The sequence below is a fragment of the Rhinolophus ferrumequinum genome, chromosome 12 (genome assembly GCF_004115265.2).
Source record: "Rhinolophus ferrumequinum isolate MPI-CBG mRhiFer1 chromosome 12, mRhiFer1_v1.p, whole genome shotgun sequence".
NCBI classification, from domain to species: domain Eukaryota; kingdom Metazoa; phylum Chordata; class Mammalia; order Chiroptera; family Rhinolophidae; genus Rhinolophus; species Rhinolophus ferrumequinum.
The window spans coordinates 72447083-72469764 of NC_046295.1; the positions used below are offsets into that span (position 1 = coordinate 72447083).

The 22682-nt window shown below is 41.4% G+C and overlaps 2 protein-coding genes across 4 annotated transcripts in view; one reads left to right on the top strand and one right to left on the bottom strand.

Annotated features, from left to right (window-relative positions):
* Positions 1-271: 271 nt before the first annotated feature.
* RBM18 (RNA binding motif protein 18) lies at positions 272-20605 on the bottom strand. Of its 2 annotated transcripts, none has more exons than XM_033122771.1 (6): positions 20467-20605; positions 17430-17558; positions 10423-10549; positions 7345-7431; positions 5537-5622; positions 272-2248 (listed from the first exon to the last, which is right to left on the bottom strand). In XM_033122771.1, the coding sequence occupies exons 2-6, from the start codon at positions 17540-17542 to the stop codon at positions 2089-2091; spliced, it is 573 nt and encodes a 190-aa protein (XP_032978662.1). In that variant the 5' UTR covers positions 17543-17558; positions 20467-20605; the 3' UTR covers positions 272-2088. The 2 variants fall into 2 exon arrangements, with proteins under 2 accessions (XP_032978662.1, XP_032978663.1); XM_033122772.1 differs by having other exon boundaries at positions 17430-17548; positions 20467-20576.
* Positions 20551-22682, top strand: part of MRRF (mitochondrial ribosome recycling factor) — a 49417-nt gene continuing 47285 nt past the window's right edge. Inside the window, exon 1 of one of the 2 annotated variants that reach the window (XM_033122770.1) lies at positions 20551-20692. The gene's annotated coding sequence lies outside the window, so the exon portion shown is untranslated. The remainder of the gene's footprint in view (positions 20693-22682) is intronic. The other variant, XM_033122769.1, reaches the window with a different exon arrangement.

Genomic DNA, 22682 nt, shown 5'->3' on the forward strand with positions numbered 1-22682 from the left:
AGCTTCCCGGGACTTTCACTACCAACTTCTTCTGCAATAGTTCACTCTGCAGTGAGGACAGCTTCTCTCGTCTCTCCTCTAATGACAGAAGCAGGCACAAAGGTGGAGCGTTGCCTGCGGTCGCCTCTAGCCAGCGCCTTCTGTAGAGAAGGGTCTTAGAAACAGGACCTGTCTCCCCAACCCTGCCCTCCACCCAAATCCTGAGGGGAAACCAGCCCACTAGAGAGCTGCACTCTTTATTCCAGAAAATGGACGAGAGAAGACACAACCGCACAGACACCATCTTACATTTATTCACACAGAGGAATAAGAATCGGTACAAATAATAAACATTGCTTTAAATACAAATAAATAGTTTTGGTTTTTAAAGGAAACAATTCTAGATAATTCAAAGTTAAGTATTTTCTAAGTTCCTGTTAAAAATAGAAGACGGATTTTGCATTAAGTAAGTCCTACTCCACCACAACCCTTTGAGGACTTAAGGATCAAATGGTGGATTCCATACTCTAAGAATAGTCACCAGAAAAATGGGAGGACGCTCCCACCTCCCTGAACCACCCCCCAAGAGGAAGAAGAGTTACTTGCATCATAGACAGAACTAATAAACGCAGAAAGTATTTAATACCTAAAGATAGCTAAAAAGATTTACCTTGGGAAAGGTGGTAAGAATTTCTCTGAACCAGTTCTGGGAATTCTGAAACCTCACTGTGCTGAAGTTTTGGTTCAGTGCCTTAAATTCATTTATGCTCATAGGAAGACTTAAGTTCTTATAATGAAAGTTTTCTCTTGCTACGAATAATGGTAAAAAGTCTGTAATCACTAAGAATGGCACCGAGGGTCAAAAAAAAATATGATTTACCCGGGAAAGAAGCAACGGTGCTGCCCAGTGAAAACAGTCTGTCAACCCGGCACCCAAATGACCAAAACTGCTGAGAGAAACACACTCCCAAATAAATATGATTTATTTTTCTCTCCCTCTTGTTGTAAGTCATGCAGACTTTCAAGCCTCTAAAAACTACATAAGACATGAGGTCATTACAATCTTGGTGCCAGAGCAGTGCCTGCTCCATCAACTGTGTCCGTTGTACGTCCCCACCTCACCCCGCACAAGACACTTCAATTTCTTCTACTCAGACCCCTAAACAATTAATAAATAAATCTGTTTGATAGAGATCAATATAGAAGCGTTTAGGTTTTCAAAGAAATTTTGCTTTTCTATTTAGATTAACCATGATACAACTCCAAATAGAATAGTCTCATGCTATAAAAACAATCTCATGCAATAGCGTGATTTTAAAAGTCCCACGTTCATAACAACATTTGTAGTATTATCGAAGGCAGGATTATATTAAGATTTTTAAAAAATGATCATTATAGAATAAAAGATGGACTTTCAAATAAAACTTTTGTTGTGGTACAAAATGCTAAATTTGATTTTCCAGTTTTGTTGACACAAACAATTTTAAGATATACACCATATTTTCCTAATTGGGATTTTGAAACAATAAACATAATTCTTAAACAGATTACCACAACATTTGCTCAAACAACCAGCTTCTTTTTGCCAAGAACTTTTTCTGTTTTAGTCCAATTGGAGGGATTGCCATAGTAAATTCTGGAACAACAGTTCTGAACATGATTCAAAATCTCTCACTTCCCTCCCTGAATCTTTTACGTTGTGAGGACACTTTAGTCCCCCCAAAATGCTCTATTATTATTAATTTTTTTAGGACCATAATAAATTTAGTTTCCTGATTTAAATAGTAACATTTTTGTGTTTGCCTTTCTCTCTGGAACACTATATAGTGTTTCTGGAGTTACAAATACAAACAAACCAGCCAACTAGAGCATCCCAGTTTTCAAATCACAATTTTGGATACGATCCTATTTATTCTGGAAGATGCTCAATTCCACACATACTTCAGGGCAGAAACATCCATAGGAACATCCAAAACTGTTATGCTACCAAATTCTTAACATTTGATTGTGCTCTGTTGGATAGTACCAGTCACATCTAGAAAGTACAAAGGCCGAGGATTTCAGGTGTGAAGACCAATTTGCTTTTGCTGCTACAGTGATTCATAATCATCATCTCCGAGATTTCCAAGCTGTTCTAGAATAAGGAGTAGTCCTTTTTTTATCTGGTGGCTTAAAGTAGGAATAAACAGGCGCTGCTGGATACTCAGCATCCGGATTTTCTGCCATCATTTTTAGCTTGGCTTCAATGGCTTTTATTTTTGCAGTGACACTGGAAAGAGGATAGCAGAGGATCAGAGTGGGCCTGGATGCAACTGGAAAATCCTCATGTGTTTCATCTTCTTTGCACCTCTTATGCATGTCAGAGAAGCAACAAGATACTCAAGTAGGAACATTCAAACATTTTATATAAGATACACACAAAAACTAACTAATATTCGCATTTTAAGAAAGACATCAAGTCTGAACAACCTGTTAAGGTTTAACTATAAGCGCAGACACTGTTGGGAGTCCTCTGCATGTTGTTACATTTAATCTGAAGACACAAACACTATTCCGCACCTTAGTGCTTAGCAGGTGGTAGGCACTCAAAAATAATTCATGTAGGAATTATTTTCATGTAGCAGGGTCTGGAAGAGACATTTGTACACCCATGTCCATAACAGCATTATTCATATGTTAAAATGTGAAGTAACCCAAGCATCCATTAATGGATGAATAAACAAAATGATATATATTTTAAAATATTATTCAGCTTTAAAAAGGATAGAAATTCTGACACATGCTACAACATGGATGAATCTTGAGGACACTATGCTAAATGGAATACGCCAGTCATAAAAAGACAAATACTGTATGATTCCATTTAATATGAGATACTTAGTCAAAATCATACAGACAGAAAGTAGAACGGGGTTTGCCAGGGGTAGGGGGGCGTGGGAATAAGGAGTTATTGTTTAATGGGTACAGAGTTTGTTATACAAGATGAAAATTATGGAGGTAGACGGTGGCGATGGTTGCACAACATTATGAATATATTTAATACCACTGACCTCTACACTTACATTGAAAAAAATAATTCATGTAGGATTGAAAGCAACATGGTAAGACCGGTGATATTTTTATTTTGCGGATGAAGAAACGAGGCACAGAAAGCTTAACTTGCCCAGTGATACACAGCTGGTAAATGATACACTTGAGATTTGAACACAACCTGACTCCAAAGCCCATGCTAGTAACTATTACACTGTACCACCTTTTGAGTCACTGAATAATAATGAAAAAACATCCTGGAAATCCTGTGAAGTCTCTCTACTTACAAATGTGTGTTTCTAAAGGCTGTCACCTACAGATGCTATAATGAGCCAGGTGCTGTCCTCAGCATTTGACTTACATTGTTATTAACTCGTGCAGTATTGTCATGCATATTTTATAATAAAGAAACAAATGCAGAAAGGTGGTGATTTGCCCTGGTTCACACAGCTAACAAATGGCAGAGAGAGGATTCAAGCCCAACTGGTTTATCACCAAAGTTCTTGCTTTTCCCTCTCCATCAGGATGGGAGCTGAGCATCCCGATGTTAGAAAGAAAGGGTGAGGAGACACTGCAGAAGTTGTAAGGAACTCCATTCTGATCAAGGCCACTGCTATCCCTGCACCAGAATGTAAAGCACTAAGGCAGTGGATGTTTTTGGCCCATAGCTCTGTTTATTTTCCATTCTTGATGCTGTCAACGGTATATAGCCAGGGAGAGAACCTTGGAAGGGGATGTATACATGGCCTTTTAGATATCCTCAATAGGTATACATCTGCCGCACATACTCATAATGTGGCATGAACAATGTAAATTAAAAAACTAAGTTACAATAAAAAAGAACAGAGGTATTTATTACCAAGATGCACTCTAGTACCTCTTTCATTAACGGGACAGCCCGCCATTCACCCTGTGTGAGTCACAGGGAAACAACCTTCTCTAATTAGGTACAGATGTTACCAGAAAGATGTAAGGTGAGGGTCTATGGATTAAAAAATAAATGGAAAACACTAGGTCATCAAGTAAAAAGTACAAACACCGAAAAGAAGAAACTAAAGACACGTTCATTATAACATGAAGATCACCAAGCATAAATGCAGTCATTCTTTCCTTAGTTCAGAATTTTGAAAACCTCCATGGACACCAATCTGTGATCAAGGAGGTACGATCTCAGGAGGAAAAAGCATAGTGGGTACAGTGACTAGTGAATCTAGACAAGTCATTAAAAATAAAAAATTTTTTTTCTGGAAGTACAAAATAATAAAGGAGCACAAAATTAAGAGAGATCAATGATATTAAACTTAAATTAGTAACTAAAAAAATTAATTTTAATTTACCAATTTTATCCTTCCTGAAAACATTTCAGAATCACCATCCCCTGTATGTTTAATGGGATGTTTATAAATCTGTTTTGTTTGGTATAAACAATATACAAGAAAGGACTTTTGTTTGTTTTCTATCTGGCCCTCCATCCAAATAGGCATTGCATTCCTGAACGAATGACTGAATCTTGATTTCTAAACCTTATAAAACATGGATTCGCCTTCACATATCTTCTTCCCCTCCCCTGGAACAGACTTCAGAACTGTATTTACAGTTCTGCAGAATTTATTCCTGCATTTACAGTCTGAGTTTCTCTGAAATAGTAACTGAAAGACTGAATTTTGAAGTCCGGTAGAACTGGCTTTGAATGTGCACTCTGCTATCTGCTGCCTGCAGGACCTTGGCCAAGACATTTCACCTCCCTAAACTTCAGTATCCTCCTACGTAAAATGAGAGGAATAGTACTTTTACCAGAACGTGTATGAGAATTAAATGACATATGGTATGTAAGGTGTAGCACAGTGCCTGCTTCATAGTAAGCTCAATAAATCCGGGCTATTGTTATTATTAAAATTTCTCCCTAGGTTACCATGCAAACAAACAAAGAAACAAATAACCCCACCCCAAACTCTATCTGTTCAACTATCCATTTAACTTCCCCTTACTCTGCCCAATCCTTAGTTCCTTCTGTTTTGAATTAACTCCAAAGAAGTAACTGACAATTTGTACATACTGGTACCAAAACTGTTATAGTTGCTGAAATGGTACATACAATTAAAGTGCTGCAAACGAAAAGTTTGTGTAAAAGAACTCACAGTTGGGGAGGAATTAGTGTGTGATGACAAATGCCAAAGAGACACAAGGCCTCACTAAAATGCTTGTTTTTAAGGAAAAGACTGTGTCTGATTTACTTTTGTATCATTCCCAGTGTCAAGCACAATGGCTGTATGTGGTAGGTACACCCATCCTTTTTTGAATGAATTCTATAAATGGGTAGAACATGTTCTTGGGGGTAAGGGAGGAGAGGAAATGTATACATTCTTGAGATTAACTGAACACAGCTCTCAACATGTCAAAAGTTAGTTGGTTCGATTCCACATGAAGAGTCCAAACACTGACTGGAGTATGAATGAGGGCTCGGAATGAAGAAATGGCTCACGCTCTTGAATGACTGTTTGCATCTTCCTATAGTACCCCATCTTACCTTAGGTTAGATTGAGTGGGCTCGGTGCTGGAGGATGGCTCAAGACTGATTGGAAGGATCTTATCATTCTTGTTATGATCGTATCTCTGAAAGCAAGAAGGAGGGAATTTACTTCACCTGAGCAAAAACCAGCCCTTCACTGCAGAGCATGGGCTCACGAACTCCAATCCCATCAGTGTATTGTCAGCATATTTCTAGACAATTTTAGGACTGCTTTACATTTAAAATTAATGCAAAACTCCATACAGTTTTGGCTTAAAAGCTATAAATTTAGCAAAAGAAGTTTAGAAGAAGCCTCCCCTCTAGCTGTTAGTCCTCCTTATTTGGTAGGGAAAGAATTTCAGCTTTCAAATCCACAGATGGTACAGATACACAGCAGGATGGCCCTCTTACATTCTTATTTTAACTGTCACATATCACCTCTTACCATATTTATTCTGCTTCATCTAAAACACTTCAAAATTTTGCTAGATTTTTGCAAAGTACCAAGCATAATAGTCAACTCTTAGGAGGCCTGAGTGGAGAAGAAAAGTAGAAACAGCTTTCAGCCACTGATAAAGAAAAAAACATTCTCCAGTAAAAGCAGTTTAATTTGATGTCAGATGATTATATACTTCTTGTAAAAAGTGAACATAATATTACAGAGCTGTCAGGAGCCTCTGGTCAAAAAGCCTTGTAGGAGAAGAGAACTGTGAGGCACAGAGAGTCTCAAATGAAAGACAGGAGTGAAAAATAATTTCTCTTGCGTGCCTTTTCAATGAGATGCAGAATGAGAAAATGACAGCCAGTATGGCAAATGAGACTTGATTTTCTTTTGAGTAAAAAAGCATTTGGTAATTTCCCTTGTTGTTTCTATTTTTAAGGCAATGTATCCCAGAAATTGAGAAGACTCTGTGACTACCTGAGATACTCACAAGGATCCAAAGTGTCTGAGCTGTTTTTCAGCTTGGACACTGAGCTCAAATGTTTAGTTTCTGACTCTTTACTGGGAAGCCTGTGGGGTATAGAATCTCTGATCAAAAACCCATGCTTATAGAGCTGAAGACTGAAGCTCCCATTTTAACTGTCACAAATCTTTTTGTAGGCAGGTCTGCCAAGACCCCACGGCAGAAGGTAGAGAATCAACTCTTGGGATTACTCCAGTCCACATACTTCACCACCTCTGTACTGACTATGACAGAAAGTGACAGAAAGACATTCTGTTTTGTTTTTCTTTTTAAATGGTCATTGCTTTTCCAGTACATTCTCCCAAGAGACCTCCTCCAAGACAAATAAGGCAACATGCTACTTCTCAGGCCTTGAAGACAATACAGACACTGCAAAGTCCCCAAAATAACTCAAAATCTCTGGTGTAATGAGATGCCTGTGCTTTAAGCACTCATGCAAACTACCCATTTCTTAAGCATTTAGAATAAACACATTCAAACTCCTCACGGAATTGAGAGGCTGGGTAGAGTCTAATAATGCCTAAAGCAACTAATTTAAAAAATAAATACATTTTTTCCTCCAAAGAACCACCCCACCAAAAAAATGATAGAGGTCTGAGTATATGCATCAGCCACATGGAAAAATCAATCAAAAACAGAATCTGTGGGTATGTGGAGAGAAACAACCAAGGAACTTAATCCCTCCAGAGATGTTTCTCAAAAGAAAAATCTGGCAACACACATGGTAAATACAAGTAGGAGACCAAAGTACGGCTCTTCCAGATGTGAAGAGACCAGGATACAAACGGCTAAGAGGACAACTATCTTCCGGCAGACTCACTTAGAATGAGCTGACGTTGTCTTTCTAGCACACAGACTCACCTTTACTTGAGCATGTGCCCACCGCACAACCAGCTTTTTAGACAGCGCCAGCTTGCCATTGAGACACTGGATGGCTTGTTCCGCCTCCTGTCCAGGAAAGGAACTAGTTAGTCAAGAAGTCAAATGCCCAACTAGCTATACGTATTCTCACAGGACCTCACTAGCTTTAATGGCTGAATTTCTAACCAAACTGCTTTTGGTAAACAATCAGCAAGGATTTACAATAAAAAAAAGGCAGAATAATAAAAAGGTGTATGAGTTTTTTTAGTAAAACAAAAATTCAAATCCTAGCTCTGTCATTTACTGGCAGTATAGTATTTGGCAGGTCACTTAACCTCTCTGAATGTTAGCTTTTTTTATCTGTAAAATATGGGTAATACTACTTGTTCTTCATTGGTTGTTGTAAGGAGTGAAAGAGTACATGTAAAGCATGGAACATATGATAAGCACTCAACTAATATTAGCTAATAGTACTGTTCTTATTAGGTGACACCTTTCGACATACTTCTGTTAGTCAGGGTAGCACCTACTACGGGAAGAAATTGTACTCCCCCAGGGACCTGGAACTCCCTCCTAGACTAGGGCTTGTACTCCCTGGATCCAAAGTGAGAAACAGTCATGGCTTCAAAGGATATGGGAGTGAAGGAAACCAGGCCGGAAAAAGCAGGAGTGAGTCAAAGAAACTCTGAGCAAGGTATTTGTCTGAGCCAATCTGTGCACCTGGCTTTCGGAGCCAAAAGTTCCCTGACCCTTTCCCGATAAGATACAGGAGCAACAAGGTTGAAAGGAATTCCTGAAGCTGGATAATAGACACTCTAGGACATTCCCAGGAAGCCTGGCTGTACTGTTCCATCCTGCCAAACCTTCTTTGCTCCATTTGTATCCCTGAGGCATCTGGCCAAGTGTACCCCATGTTTACTGAGGGTGAAGAAGCCTTTACGGAACAGGAAGAGAAACAAGAAGAGTCTGTCTGAGGCTGCAGTGTAAGACCAGCAGGCTTTCCAGGCTGGTTTGAATGGCGGTTCTTATTCCTCCAGAGCTCGCCAGTATGACATTCGATAATATTTATCGAGTACCCACTATGTGTCACGCATTGAATAGTCACTGGCACCCTTGCCTCACTTTAGCAGATGAAGTTAAAGGGGTAGATAGGAGACATTTTAATTTTCTTTTAAGTTTCATTTAATGAATTAGAATTTACATCGCACTCTCTATTCTGTAGCATCAGCAGTAATAAGATGCCAACAGAGCATAAATGCTTTAAAAAATAATTTCCTACCTCTGTACTTTGTTTCAAAGTTCATGTATTTATTCCACATTATTATTAAATGCCAACTGTGTTTTTAGATATACCTTCATCTATTTGCTCAACTTCCTATAAAGTAAGAAGGGTATGTGTTTTAAATCCCTGTTTTTAGATGAAAACTAAGGCCAAAAGAGGTTAAGGGACTTGCCAAAGTTAGGAAATAAAAGTGCCAGAAATAGAAGCTGGGCTCTGTGACTTTCAGTCCAGTGTTTTTAAACCAACATACATCCCCAACACGAGCACTGATTGTAGTTGTCTGTAAGAATCCGCATCACACTCTATCATTGAGGAAGAAGAAGGATTTAGTAATGCTAACCGTATCAGCCATTCTTTCAGTGTCCTCAAAAAAACAAACAAGCAAAAACTGAACAATCACAATAGCGATGTATCACGTATTGCCTAGTCCATCTGGAAAAAAATGAGAGGAAATAAAAAAAAACATCCCCAGCACTGGTCAGGACAAATAATACCCTCACACGGTCTCAGAAGATACCGATACATCATTTCTTGATGGCAATCTGGCAGTTGTATTAAGAAAAAATATTCATGGCCTTTTGTTGACACCACTCCATGTTCATGAATGTAGTAAATATGCACATAGTTAGAGATATAAATATATTCACTACTCTACTATTCACGCTTGTGAATCACTGGCGAGAACCTACATAGCCAACAATTAGTCAAAACACTCATCATAGTTCATAGGATGGATTATTATGCAGTCATCAAAAATCGTGAACTTTTAAACTGAGGTCTAAGTTACATATAATGTAACGTGTAAATATTAAAGATATAGATCGATGAATTTTTACATCTTTGTATCTACACCAGTGAAACCACAGTATCATGATACGGAATGTCACCTTAATGTGCATTAGGTGACAGAAAAATATTTAGTATAGTCTGAGTGGTAACCAGGATGTGGTCCTATTCATATGTTATAAACTGTACGTGTGTGTGTGTGTGTGTGTGTGTGTGTGTGTGTGAAGTCTTCCAGGGTTGTTTTTTTGTTTGTGTGAATGTGAAGAAAGAAGAAATTAGAAAGATATATAACAATATATTCACAGTGATTATTTCTGGATATTGTGCTGCTAAGTGAATACCCAAATATAATTACTAATAAAACAATAACTAGGCAACGTTCTCTCATATAACTAATAAAGTTATAGAGAGCACTAAGTAGTATCTCTCTAATAACATTCAAATTCAAGTTCTTTATCAATGCAATCCATTCTAAGGACTAAATTTTAATACAAGATACATGTACATAACATGGTTGAGACTGGATGTTTTCTTCCTCCATATATATTGAAATTCACGTGCATTTATTCTGACACACTGAGAAGGGTAAATTTTTAAGAAATCAAAATACAAGAGTTTGTGGGTGGCTCACCACAGACAGAGAGGGCTTCGGCACCACGGGGCAAAAACTACTGAAAGAAAAGGAGGCTTTGTTGGTCAGCCGCTGAAGGAAAAAACAAAACAGAAGAGGGAGGAGGACGTCCATGTGCTTCACGTGGGCATCCCAGCGCATTTGGTCAGAAAAGTAGGTCAGCCGTCTTAGTCTGCAAATCTAGGGAGGGCAGATTCTGGAAGCTGGTCCCTAGTTTATTTGTTTACAAGGATCTCTTTTAGGGCTCAGAGCAAGGCACACAGGGATCAGTCAGACCTGGCTCCTGCCCACAAAGAACTGCTATTCTGGTCTTAATAGTTAAGGGAAACGCACAAATACTTCAGAGAGTGAAGGACTGTGGCAGGGGGAGCTCAATTACCTGCTTAGTTTCAAAGTTAACGAAACAGTACCCTCGAGGCTGTCCCTCCAAAGCACCTGACTTGTGGAAGAGGAAGTCAAACTGCTTTACGGTGCCAAACTTCTGGAGGAGCTTCAGGAGGTGGTATCTGTGGAGGAAGAACAGCCCATGAGTTCGCTCTGGGAATTGTTGGCCGCTGAGCCTGGTTGCAGGGAGATAAAAGCAGGAGATAAGGTACCCCAGGGATAAAACCTCGCACCTCCTTCTCCCCCTCACCCTCCCGTACCCCGTTTTCCTCCAAATGGCTGTGTTCGTTTATTTGGCAAACAGAGTTGTTTGCCTCTATCTGGAATGGGAACTAGAATTGTCATGGCTATGTGTCTGTCCAGCACAAAAATACCAAACAAAAAAACCACACCTAACAAACAGCTGTCTGGCCCACAAGCACCATTTGTTTTTCTTTTGGAGAAAAGCTCAAAAATAGTGTCGATTTATTTATTTTTTAATTTCTTGGCAATGAAACGGTATTTGTGAATAACTAGGACTCCGTCAGAAACACATGCCCACACTCCCAAAGCCAAAGCCTACCCTATCTCAAAAATAAACAAAGTAACAAACACATACACACTCACACAAACAAAACAATCCTGGAAGACTTCCTTCCCTATTAGATTTCACAGCCAGGAGCCCAAATTGCTCTTGTAAGACACTCTGCCCAAAACCAAGCCACAGCTAGTGGCACTTCCACAAGTGCTTGAGAGTTTTAATCTGTGATGTGACTGAACGTCAGGACAATGTGGAACCACAGCGTGACTGAGGCTGGCCTCACACAGGGCAGGGGAACCTGGCCAGTCCCATAAATCATCCAGCTGCGGGTAACTAACCAGCCTTAGTTGCTTAACACAATTTATACTGTGGAGCATGGCTGAATAAAGAATATAGATGGCCAAGGACGAAATTTATCCTGGCAGGAAGTTCACCCCGAGCTCTTACTTGCCACTCTGCCCCTCATCCTCTTCTTGGATTCCTTTCTCTGAAATTTATTTGGTTTCTATAGAGCTTTTAAGTTATTCAAACAGATGTGGCCTTAACAGGTTGCTGTGGCCAATCTCAACTCCGACTTCCTGTCATCTGATGTAAGGGTGAGACAAACCAACAGCTCTCCCATTTCCTTTTCCTTTGGCCTTCCTCCTGGCATCCTCCGTGCTATTCAAATGGAGTCAAGGCTTTCTCTAAACAATGCTGTCCCTGTGATACTAAAAAGGTATCAGCCCACATGCTAAATCTGTTATTACTGGGAATTCTACCCCACAGGGAGTCAGTAAAGCTGTCCTTACAGCCACATTTATATTCACATTGTTTTCTACGAGAAAACTCATCAGGATTTTATTCTTGAGTAAGACTCTCCTTTGGGAGCAGAAAGATATGAAATGGATCATAAGCTATACTAAATTTGATCCTAACACACACCAACAAGCAAGCCCATTATCCTGGATCAGGTGCCTGACACGGTGGAGCAAGGAAGACATAATACAGGTCTTATACTGGGGCAGGATGCAAGGATCCCAAGGCATATTGTGGATATTCACCGGGTCTTTGGACCTGTTGTGAAAGGAAAAACAACTGTAACCCTCTCCTTTCCAACCTCTCAACTCCTACCAGGAGACCTCAACTGTTAGTGAGAATGTAAGAGGTGATTCTTCAGCGGAGAGGGAGACCCTCAAGTGCAAATTTCTGTTGTACTTGATTTTTTGACTGGGCTTACATTACAGCAAGGGCGAGTCTCTAATTCACAGACAGATGGGCTAGAAGAGTCTCCCCCAGGGTCTTTAATTCACAGCTGCATCTTTCACTTACTATATCCATTCAAACCTTAACTCTCTGCTAGTTGCAACGAATGGTGGGTCAAACCCATTTTTTTTTTTTTAAAAAGCAACAATCTAAGGACTACTGTGGGCTGGTCATCTTTTCATTAGCTCCATTCAGCTTAATAGCAGGAAGGTAAGGCGATCGGCATTTCCTAGGAAATGAATTTTAATTTACTCAGGAAAAAAAAAAACACACAGATTATTCTTTGAAAAGCTAACAAATACGTTTTGCCCGAGAAGTGCGACCTTAAGATTCCAGGAACATCTGCTTAGGTCTGTGTCTTTCAACTTCTCCAGGATTTCTTTTCTTGTCTGATAATTTCTTGAAATTATCGGAACACCGAAAACAAAAGGAATGAGATGTTTACTATTTTACTTCCTGGAGATGGGGACTGCAAGCTCTGATAGTGAAAAGAGCCTGAAGACTTGCTTTCACATCTGCAAGCACTTTCGTCTGCTGCTGCAGTATGGGAGAGCTCATCAGAGCCTCGCTTCACTTTAGGAAACGTGGGCCCTGCAGCCCTCAGGAGCTGGAGAATTAGTACACTAGTCCCATACGCTTTCATTAACAAAATGGCCTTGCTGCCTAATGGCAGTCATGTAACTAATCTACACAAACGTTAAAACAGACACCTACTGTGTGTCAAGAACTGTATTGGGCACTTGGACTATCCAGATGACTACCTCTCCACTCCTCTTCAATCTTCATCTCTCAGACTCATCCACTGGTCTCCAAGTTCACTGTGTCTATCTAGGTGATATTAATGGCAGGTCTATCTATACCTAATCTTCGTTTTCAGTCTCTGCCCCTCCTATTCATCCTACATATTGATGTCTAATTTCCCTACTAAACCATCACTTCCGTGACGTCAGTCTCCTGCTAACCACCCACAATGAGTTGCTTCTATATGAAACTCAAACTTGTCCGAATAAATCGTAAAGATCCTATGTTAATCTGATAGTATTCTATCTATCCAACTATTTTCATTATCGTTTAGCATTCAACCTCCCCTTTAGTCTAAACACTCTCCCGATATTCTGCTCACACATAACCATCTTTCTTATTCCTACTATATAGTTTTATTTATGATTCACCCCATTTGGGTTGCTCCTTCTTTTAGAATTTCTCCTGACTTTGTTCCCATTCATAATTCTTATGCATAATACAGTGGCTATTAATTTGGCTTTCTACATAGCACATTTAATACTTGATAAAGTAAGCAGTATTTATCCTTTTAGAGTAAACCACAGTGTGGAAAATAGATAATATCTAAGGACATGAATTTTTTTGGCTTCTCTGTTGAAAGCACTAGTAATGATATTTACAGGTGTTGTTTTACCTTTAGTTAGATTGGTCCCATAACAAATTAAAAGAGGTCTTTACAGTTTAAGATTTAGAATAGGATACTTTAGATTACGACTATTCAGTTATGTGGACTATGAGAATATTTGTCCTCAGAGCACTAAATCAGGCAGTGGGAAAATGAGCCTATCATTAACTACTTCATAAACTGAGTCAACTCAATGAACTCGTCCTATAAAACAGGGAAAATGTTATCTATTCCACTTGCTTCACACGGTTGTTAGGAGCTTAAATAAGAGGAATGAATGCATTATTAGAGCTAGAAGAAACATTCAGATCATTTAGTTGAACACTCTCACTTTATAGATAAGAAATATGAGGCACAATGCAGTTGAGAAGAACCAGAATGCAGCAGCAAGAACATGGGTTTGGAATCTGCTACCTCCGTAAATAAGAGTATGTCATCATTCCCCTAAACCCAAATCCCTAAGATCTGTTTAGTCATACAGATATTCCTGGAAAACAAAATGAACACAAATAAACAAGAAGCAGAATATTACAGTGCTAGACAGTCAGTTAGCAATGCATCTGCTGTTGAGAGGAGACTGATGGACATCCTACCGTGTTTCCCCGAAAATAAGCCCTAACCCGAAAATAAGCCCCAGTTAAGATCGTCAGCCAGACTGACACATTTAGTATGTTATGATGATGTTCTAGAAGACAACATGACTGTATTTGAATAAACGTAGGCTGTTGTACATGAAAAAATAAGATAGCCCCTGAAAATACACCCTAATATGTCTTTTGGAACTAAAATTAATATAAGACCCGGTCTTATTTTCGGAGAAACACGGCACTATAACTTGAGCAGGAATCAGATTAGTAACTAACAAGCACGCACACATAGGATGACTAAAATTAATTACAAAATTAACTGAAAAATTGAGTGGAAAAGTTTTTAATTGCCACTGATTTACATACTGCTGTGACCATTCACAACAGTACACACATACTATAATTCGTCTTCTAACAGGAGGTAAGAAAGCATTTGTATAGGAGGGGCAGTCAAATTAGTTTAAAAGAGATCAGGAAGAGGGATGGTAATGAGTATGAATATGTATAGGAAAGAGAGCTAAGAAGGGTTTTGTTGAAAACAGCAGGAACCAGTACCAATTTATGGGTGGGGTGTCAGTTTAATTAAGAAAACCACCCAATGACTCAGGTGGTTGGAGTGCTGTGCTCCTAACGCCGCCGAGGTCGCCGGTTCGATTCCTACATGGGCCAGTGAGCTGCGGCCTCTACAGCTAAGATTGTGAACGATGGCTCTCCCTGGAGCTGGGCTGCCGTGAGTAGCCAGAGGTCGGCGTGTGTTGCCGCGTGGGCTACCGTGTGCCGCCGGGAGCAGCTGGTGGCCAACGTGAGTGGAGCTGCTGTGGGCTGCCATGTGCTGCATGAGTGGCCAGCAGCCAGTATGAGCAGCCGGCAGCTGGCGAGAGCTGCCGTGAGCTGTCATGAACTAATGTGAAAGGCCGACCGGCGACCGACTGCCTCAGCCGGGGGAGCGCAAAGCTCATAATACCAGCCTGGGCCAGGGAGCTGTGTCCCACACAACTAGACTGAGAAACAACGGCTTGAACCGGAGCGGGGGAAGGGGAGAGGTGGAAGAAGGGGGGAAAAAAACGTTTAGAGATTTGGATTCAAATAATACTCTGAGATTGGACTTTTATCAGGTACCACATGTTCACATAAATTTTATCATGTAATCCTTCAATGTTTGGGAGTGACTGACTGCATTTTGGTAATCAGTCTAGGCCAATCATTACCCACCTTGAGAGGAACAGGATCCAGAAGTTTATGTACTTTAAAAACTTAGAAGGAAATCACATATTTCCTCAAGATAAGACCCACCTCACTAAAATGTTAGCTTTCTTTACTAAAATTAAGTAAATTAAATTAAGTAAATTAATACTAGGCATTTCATGCTTATCATAAGCTATGATTGGTAGTTACATCTTTAAAAAGAAATTTATTACTCTTTAATAAATCGGTTTGTTTAGTAGAGAAAATGTTTTCAAAAACAAAATCCATAAAGGAAAAAGAGTTAACATGATGTCTGGTGATACAGAGGTGGGAAGCCACAGGTAGAGCCAGCAAGGACCCGAGCTGCCGGTTAGTGCTTGACGTCCACCTTTGGCCTAATGAAAACAGAGCAGATATACCAATGGGAAAGTTTTGATTCAGTGCTAATGCTCTAACGGAAGAAAACATCCATATACTCCAATATAGGACATAAACTGAGGGAGCAGATGCCCATTTGAACCTTCCTGTCAAGCAGCAGGACACATTAGAACAAGAGTCTCATTATAGGGAACTGCAGCCAAAACAATGAACATTGTTTCCACGCTCCAGATTTCCATTCAGACAAGCAGAGGTGGAAATGGAAAGCACTCTTGGGAGAATCCCCTCACAGGTGGGGTTTTAGATGATGGAAACAGTTTCTCTGATCAACCAATATTAACTGAGAGGTTGGGCAGATTCACATATTCATCCTCAAAGCCATGAGCCGTAAAGAAAACCAAAAATCAATGCACAGTCTGTACTGCAGGGCCCCCACGACCAAGCTAACATAATATGGGACAATACATCCTCAACACCATCCTAATTTCCACAGGGACCCAACGGCATCTACATTTAGCTGATTTGAGCTTGAGCAGGAATTAAGGAATTAACCTTTCTGTTATGATCCCGATACATTAGTTTGTATCCCTTTTCCTCGCTCTTAATCCCCACCCTTACATACACCTCCTCTCATCCCAGGTTCCCTTGCCTCTAACACTGTCACAATGGCACAGTGTTACAATCCTCCATGCTTGCTTTTAGCATTGATCCCATACAGCTCAACCCACTCACCCTTTACTATCCTGCCATCAGCCAATCACCCTGCCCCTACTGAACAACCGGGCAAGGGAGGAAAAAAAACTCAAAAAAAACCTCTTAATTCTCTTTGCAAAGATATTCCTTTCCACTATAATGTCCACAATGGAAGGAGTAGGGAGTCAGGACAATTCAGTTAGTCCTGGCACTGTGGGCAAGGCACTTCCGTCTCGTGGGCCTCAGTTTCCTCTACTGTAGGGTAAGAGAGTTGGAATATATCAGAGGTTTTCAAGTGTGCACCATGGAGTCCTATAAATGGCAGCAGTTGCCAAAGGCTTTGGATGTGCCTCTTCCCCCCTTTGATCAGAGCAGTTCTGAGCTTTTATTTTATATAGGTTCTGACTACTTTAAGACAAATTTCCTTAGAGGTCAAGTCTGAAAACTGCTTAGCATGGCAGTTGGCACACAGTAGGCACTCAAATCACTTGATGAATAAATGAAAACCAAGGTGACTGGAATGATAGCTACGATCCTTTCCGGCTCTGACCTTCCACGGCTCTTTAATGTGAACCAGAGTCAAGTGGTACCTCTCTGCCCAGTTGTTAAGATACTGAGACTTCTTCTGCTTGTTCCTTCATTTCGAAGGAATCATGCCCAAAGCTGATTCTAGAAAATAATTTCCTGGCCACTGGGTACAAGGATTAAAATAGTTGAAGACAGGAGAACATCTTTGGCAAGAAGAAAAAAAGTATACGGTTTAAAGAATATCCACGTCCATGTACTTACAGTAGAAGAGTCCAAATGTAAGAAAAATGTCAAGATAACAGGATAACAGACTAATAATAATCTCACATCCCCTCCAAAGATAATTAAAACAAGTAAAAGGACCAAAATATATTCCACATCCCTTGAAAATTCTTCTGAACACAATCACTGCCAATATCCCTATTAATAGGTAATGAATCAAGACGACTTCGACTTACTCTGTGATTTTGGGGTCCAGGTTGCCAATCCATAACCGGTGCCCTTCCTGTAGGGAGCCCTCTGACAGGATGGATGCATTCTCCAGGGGAAGAGTTTTGGTTTCTGCTTCCATCAATCTCTATGAAATACTAAAGGAAAAGTGAACATTCAGGCAGGAGAGGAGCAACACTGTGTGAACATGAGACTTCAAATTCAGTTCAACAAACATTTATTCAAGGAGGGCATGCCCTGGGCAGTCCTTCAAAGGCCTCGGTTGTTCCACAACCAGGGCCCCAGCACCAGTTCCCTTGGGACAGCTCCTCTGGCCGCCAAAATGCAAAAAGCTTCTATTTAAGGTGAAAGGGGTGTGGCTCTGTGTAGAAACGAGAGTTTTCCTCTTCTGAAGCCAGAGGCTGACTGGGCAGGAGGCCAAAGTCTCTATTACTACATGATACTCCAGTGCAACAACTGTTGCCCAAAATATGCTGTGGAAACCCCCAGAGTCTTAATGACACTGAAGAAGATGGGTAGGATAGAGCAGCAGTACATCTCTTCCTCATGAAAAGAGGCAATATAGGAAATCTAAGGCCATAGATTTTGGAGTTAGAACTGGGTATGAAGGCAGGTTGACTGACCTGGTAAATTACCTGAACAGTCTAAGCCTCTGTTTCCTCATGTATATAAACGGAGATGACAGCTCTTATAGAGTCGTTGTGAAGATTAAAGAGTGCATGAAAAATCACTAAACACTGCATCTCACAACAATAAGTAATCAATAAATATTAGCTATTATCATGCTTAATATTTTGGGGGAGACTGGAAGAGACTAACTTCCTTCTTAGTTATTCCAGTTCCATCATTGACTAGCTCTGTAACCTAGGGCAAATTACTTAACCAGGCTGTGCCTCAGTTTCCTCATCTGCTAAGTGGGAATAATACCTCATGAGAGTTGTGCAGATTCAGAGTTAATACACCTAAAGCACTAAGAATAGTGCATGGCACCTAAGAAGCATTCAATTAATGTTAGCATAAATTATTATTAGGTGTAGTTCCTGAAATGTCTCATCGCACAGCCAAAAAAGGAGCGTGAGGGTTATGATGGCGACAGTAGGACGGAGCAAAATCCTTGGTGTCAGGAGATCTGGTTTCAAATTTCAGCATTTCCACTGGAAGTCACTTCTCTCTAAGCTTCAGTTTCCTCATGGCTACATAATAAACCTTGCCCTGCTTACAACTTAAGGTTGCTGAGAGGACCAAAAATGAGATGACAGATGCAAAATAAAGCTCTAACAAATGTATAATGTGGTAGAGAAAGAAAAATGGGCTGGGAAGACTTGCAGGCTGTGCCAGACTTCAGAACTCCCTGCTAGAGAAAACATGTCCTATCTCACCTGAAGTCCTGAGGCCACTGCTGCAGGAACTGTCTTAGTAACAGCTGACATACATTGAACGCTGCCATTACCCCATATCATTTCAGCACAGCCTATAAAGTCCAGCACACAGCAGCCTCTAGGTAATTGCTGAACGTGTAATTGCTGAACGTGTTTATCTAGCCCCACACATGAGGGCATTCTTCCTTTCCCACTCATTCGCTCAATCTGTTCAGTAATGTGTGACAAGCAACCACCAACTGCTAACCCCTGGGCTATGTGCTCAAAATAGAGAAATGAATAAGCTTTAGCTCTTGCTCTTACCTCCCGAGGGAAAGGTGAAACAGACATAAACAGAATCCCAGGAGAGGAAATGGGAAGAGAAACACTTTGTCTTCTCCCAGCTTTCCTTTCCTCCTTTCTTACAGTTCATTCATTTAAAAAAAAAAAAAAAGTGGTTCTATTTTTCTAGGCATTGTCTAGGTATTAGGGACAGAGCAGTAAACAAGCAAGGTCTGTGCCCTCAGGGTGCTTGCATTTGGAAGAGGAGCAGGACAAAACAAAAGCAAAATAAACAAACAAGACCTAATTTGTGGTAAGTGCTGCAAACACAATTAAGCAAGCTAATTTGACATGGAGATTGGAAATGGACTGCTTTAGAATCAGTGGGGAAGAACGGCCTCCAAAGGAGATGACATTTGAGATGAGACTTGAATGACAGGACCTTCTGATGTCCTCTTGTCTAAAAACAGCAATAATACCAATAGCTACTTAGTATCACAGGGCGCTACCATTTGTAGTGGGAAGAACACAGGAAATGTGGCCAAAAGATCTGCATTCAAATCCTGGCTTTTGCACCCAGTTATTGTGCTGATTTTCTTAAGACATGATCTCCCGCAAGTGCCCTCTCGTCAGAGAAGCTTTCCCTGCTTGGGCTGAGCTCCCTGTTAGTCTCTCTCACAGCCATCTTTTCCTTCCCACAGACTACTGATTCATTGTGTTATTTACCGTTTTATCTTCTGTTTCCCTCACTAGAATGTAAGCTACTAGAGGACAGGGTTTTTTTTGATCATGGTTCTATCCCCAGCACTTAGTACATTGCCTGGCTCATGGCTGGTGCTTAATATACTGAATGAAAGAATGAATGGAGCCAGACACTTCTCCACTCGGAGCCTCAGTTTCCTCTTTCTTCCTAGAATGGGCACAATTATGCCTATCTCATGGGTCGTTATGAGGCTTAAATAAGACAATATTGTGACAACTCAGCACAGCACTTTTAGAGGAGCGGTAAAGTGTAACAGGAAATCAAGATGGCATGCGACTCTTAAAATCCTTTGGGTTTGCAATGGCGACAACCCCTTAAATTGTTAACAGAGTTTCATCTATCCTGCCAGCTGAGCTGCAAACAACCCTGAAGGCCAGCAGTAGTCATTTGGGGAAACTGACGTGCAGAGAAGCAAAGGCACTTGTTCCTAAAAGCTAACAATAACGGCGGGGTCAAGCCTGGAACCCCAGCTTCCCGATCCAGGCCACGAATTCCCACAGGCGACGGGTCACTACTCGGATTGTTATTTCCGGGCCAGCGGCGGAACAATCCGGGGCGGAGCCTGAGCCGCCGTCTCCTAGGGCAGCCTCCCCTAGGAGCCCCTCGCGGGGCCGGCGTTGCGGTGCAGGGGCACGGACTCACCTCGTGGCCTCGGCGTCTTCCGCTCGGCTCATGCCCCCAAAGCGGGTCCCTACTCCGCGGTCGACGGCGCTCTAGACGCGTCAGCTTCAACGCTGCCGGCTGCCAGGCCGCCAGTGGCGTACTACGCCTGCGCCGCCGCGCCGCCCCGTGACGTCACGGCGTCAGCGCCGCCGCCGCCGCTGCCGCGGTCGTACGAGTCTCTTGCTAATATCCTGGGCGATAGCTGGTGAGTGGTCTCCGTACGGCCTCGAGGCGCGCGCGTGGTCCCGGGGCCAGAGACCTCGACTCAAGGACTTCTGAGGGACTTTAGGAGCGTGACCATGATCCCCTGACACGTTCCATTTGAGTCCGGCTTGACCTTTAAGGCTGGGGACACGACCTGTCGCATCAGAGCGGGCCTCACGGTTTGGGGGCGCGACTCGTTTTCCTCAGCTGGGAACTTCGAGGATGGGGGCGGGGGTCGCTTACTAAATTGTAGCCGCCATTTAGAAGCCCACTGCCTGGCAGAAATATTAATTTTCAGGACAATCCCATGGGGTAGGTATTATTACCCTCTGTGATGAAGAGACGGAAGTTCATAAATTACCAGTGTCACGTGGCCAGTAATTAGTGGGGCTTAAATTCCAAAGCCTCCACTCGTAACCATCACTCGGTGCAGTCCCGTGGCAAAACAGTTGCCATCTCTCTAGCCCTTCTGTGCTTACAGAGTGCTCCTGCAGCCCTTATGTCATTCGATCGGCCTGACAACCCCTACAAATGATCGGTCATCTACATTTTGCAGATGAGTTGAGGTCCAGAGAATTTGATCTAGCTAAGGTCTCATATCTAGGAAGTGCTGGAACCGAGACTCTTTCCCACGTCTTCTCTCAGTTTAGTGCCTTTTTCTTTTCACTACACTATTGCATTTCGCAGACTCTTGGACAAGTTTTATAGTTGGAACGAATGAAGACTTGGTCTGATCCTTCATTTTATAGTGGAGGAAACAAAACCTAGGTAGCAGAAATGACGTGATACAAATCATAAATCACTGGTAGAGCTGTCACAAATGCTTTTTGGATACAAGGTGGTTACGAATCTAGAGAGGGTGGTTGGCAGGGAATGCTAGGAATATGGAATCCAGACCTAGCTTTTACACAAAAGCTCTTTTTCCACCTGTCAAAGTGTCTCCTCCCTCCTCTGTGCCAGGGACATGATTCTGTGTATAGTCCGACACGATAAATACCTTTACATGGCACTGAATTTAGAGAAGCACATGCCCTACTGTCTCTAAGTGAAAAGTTGGCAAACCACAAGATCATTGAAGCAGGGAAGTAGAGCTTAGGTCCTACTGTCGTGAGATTTCAATTCCAATTTTAGTGCCAGCATTGTGATCTTGGGCAAGGAGTTAACCTTTCTAGATTTTCATTCATGTATCCATCACATTCAGTGTCTTCTGTGTTCAGGGACTTGGCTAGGCCCTGGGGATACAGCGGTGAGCAAGACGGCCATAGTGCTTATAGTCTCATGGAGGGAATTAGACAATGATCAAATAACTATACAAGCATTAACTGATAATTGTTAAAGTAAGTGCTATAAAAAAGCATAGAGTATTATGTAATTGGGCTACAGGACATTTGACCTAGTTTGGCTGGAGGAGATAGCCAAGGAAGGCAGTCCTTTGAAGAAGTGATGCTTAGGCTGAAATCTGAAAGAAAAATGGGAGGTCGTTCATTAAAAAGGTGGGGGAAGATCATTCCACGCAAATTCAACAGTATGTTTGAGGGCCATGGAGCAAGAGGACTATGCAAGGAAATGACAGATCAGTTTGCTTATTTGTAAAATGTCGGTGGTAATCACGACTCTGGTGGTTGTTGAAATCACGTAATACATGTTGTCGATGTAAGAAACGTCCTAACCTGTATAGAAATTTTATTAGAATTTACTTGAATCAAAACTGATGACAGTTGCTGGGAAGCAGGATCTCGGATGCTCTGGAGAATGGCAGTTTGCAGCTTCTTTTTATGGAAGAAGCCAATGGAGGTGGGAGAAAGCAAAGCAGGGACTGGATTACAGGATAGTTAGCAAGGTGATCTGCTCTTTTGAGGGTGGTTACTTTGAAAAGGAGGCATTTCAAAGGTGTGTTAACATAGATGCAGAAAAACAGTGGACACAGCTTGCTTAAGGCAGAGATAAAACTATTATTAAAGAGTTATATGCCTGGGGCATGACTACACACA

Coding starts and splice junctions, on each gene's coding strand:
- RBM18 (XM_033122771.1), bottom strand. CDS start 17,542: ATGGAAGCAGAAACCAAAACTCTTCCCCTGGAGAATGCATCCATCCTG. Junction 10,550..17,429: donor CTGGACCCCAAAATCACAGA/GTAAGTCGAAGT, acceptor CTTCCTCCACAG/ATACCACCTCCTGAAGCTCC. Junction 5,623..7,344: donor GGGCACATGCTCAAGTAAAG/GTGAGTCTGTGT, acceptor TCTTGCTTTCAG/AGATACGATCATAACAAGAA.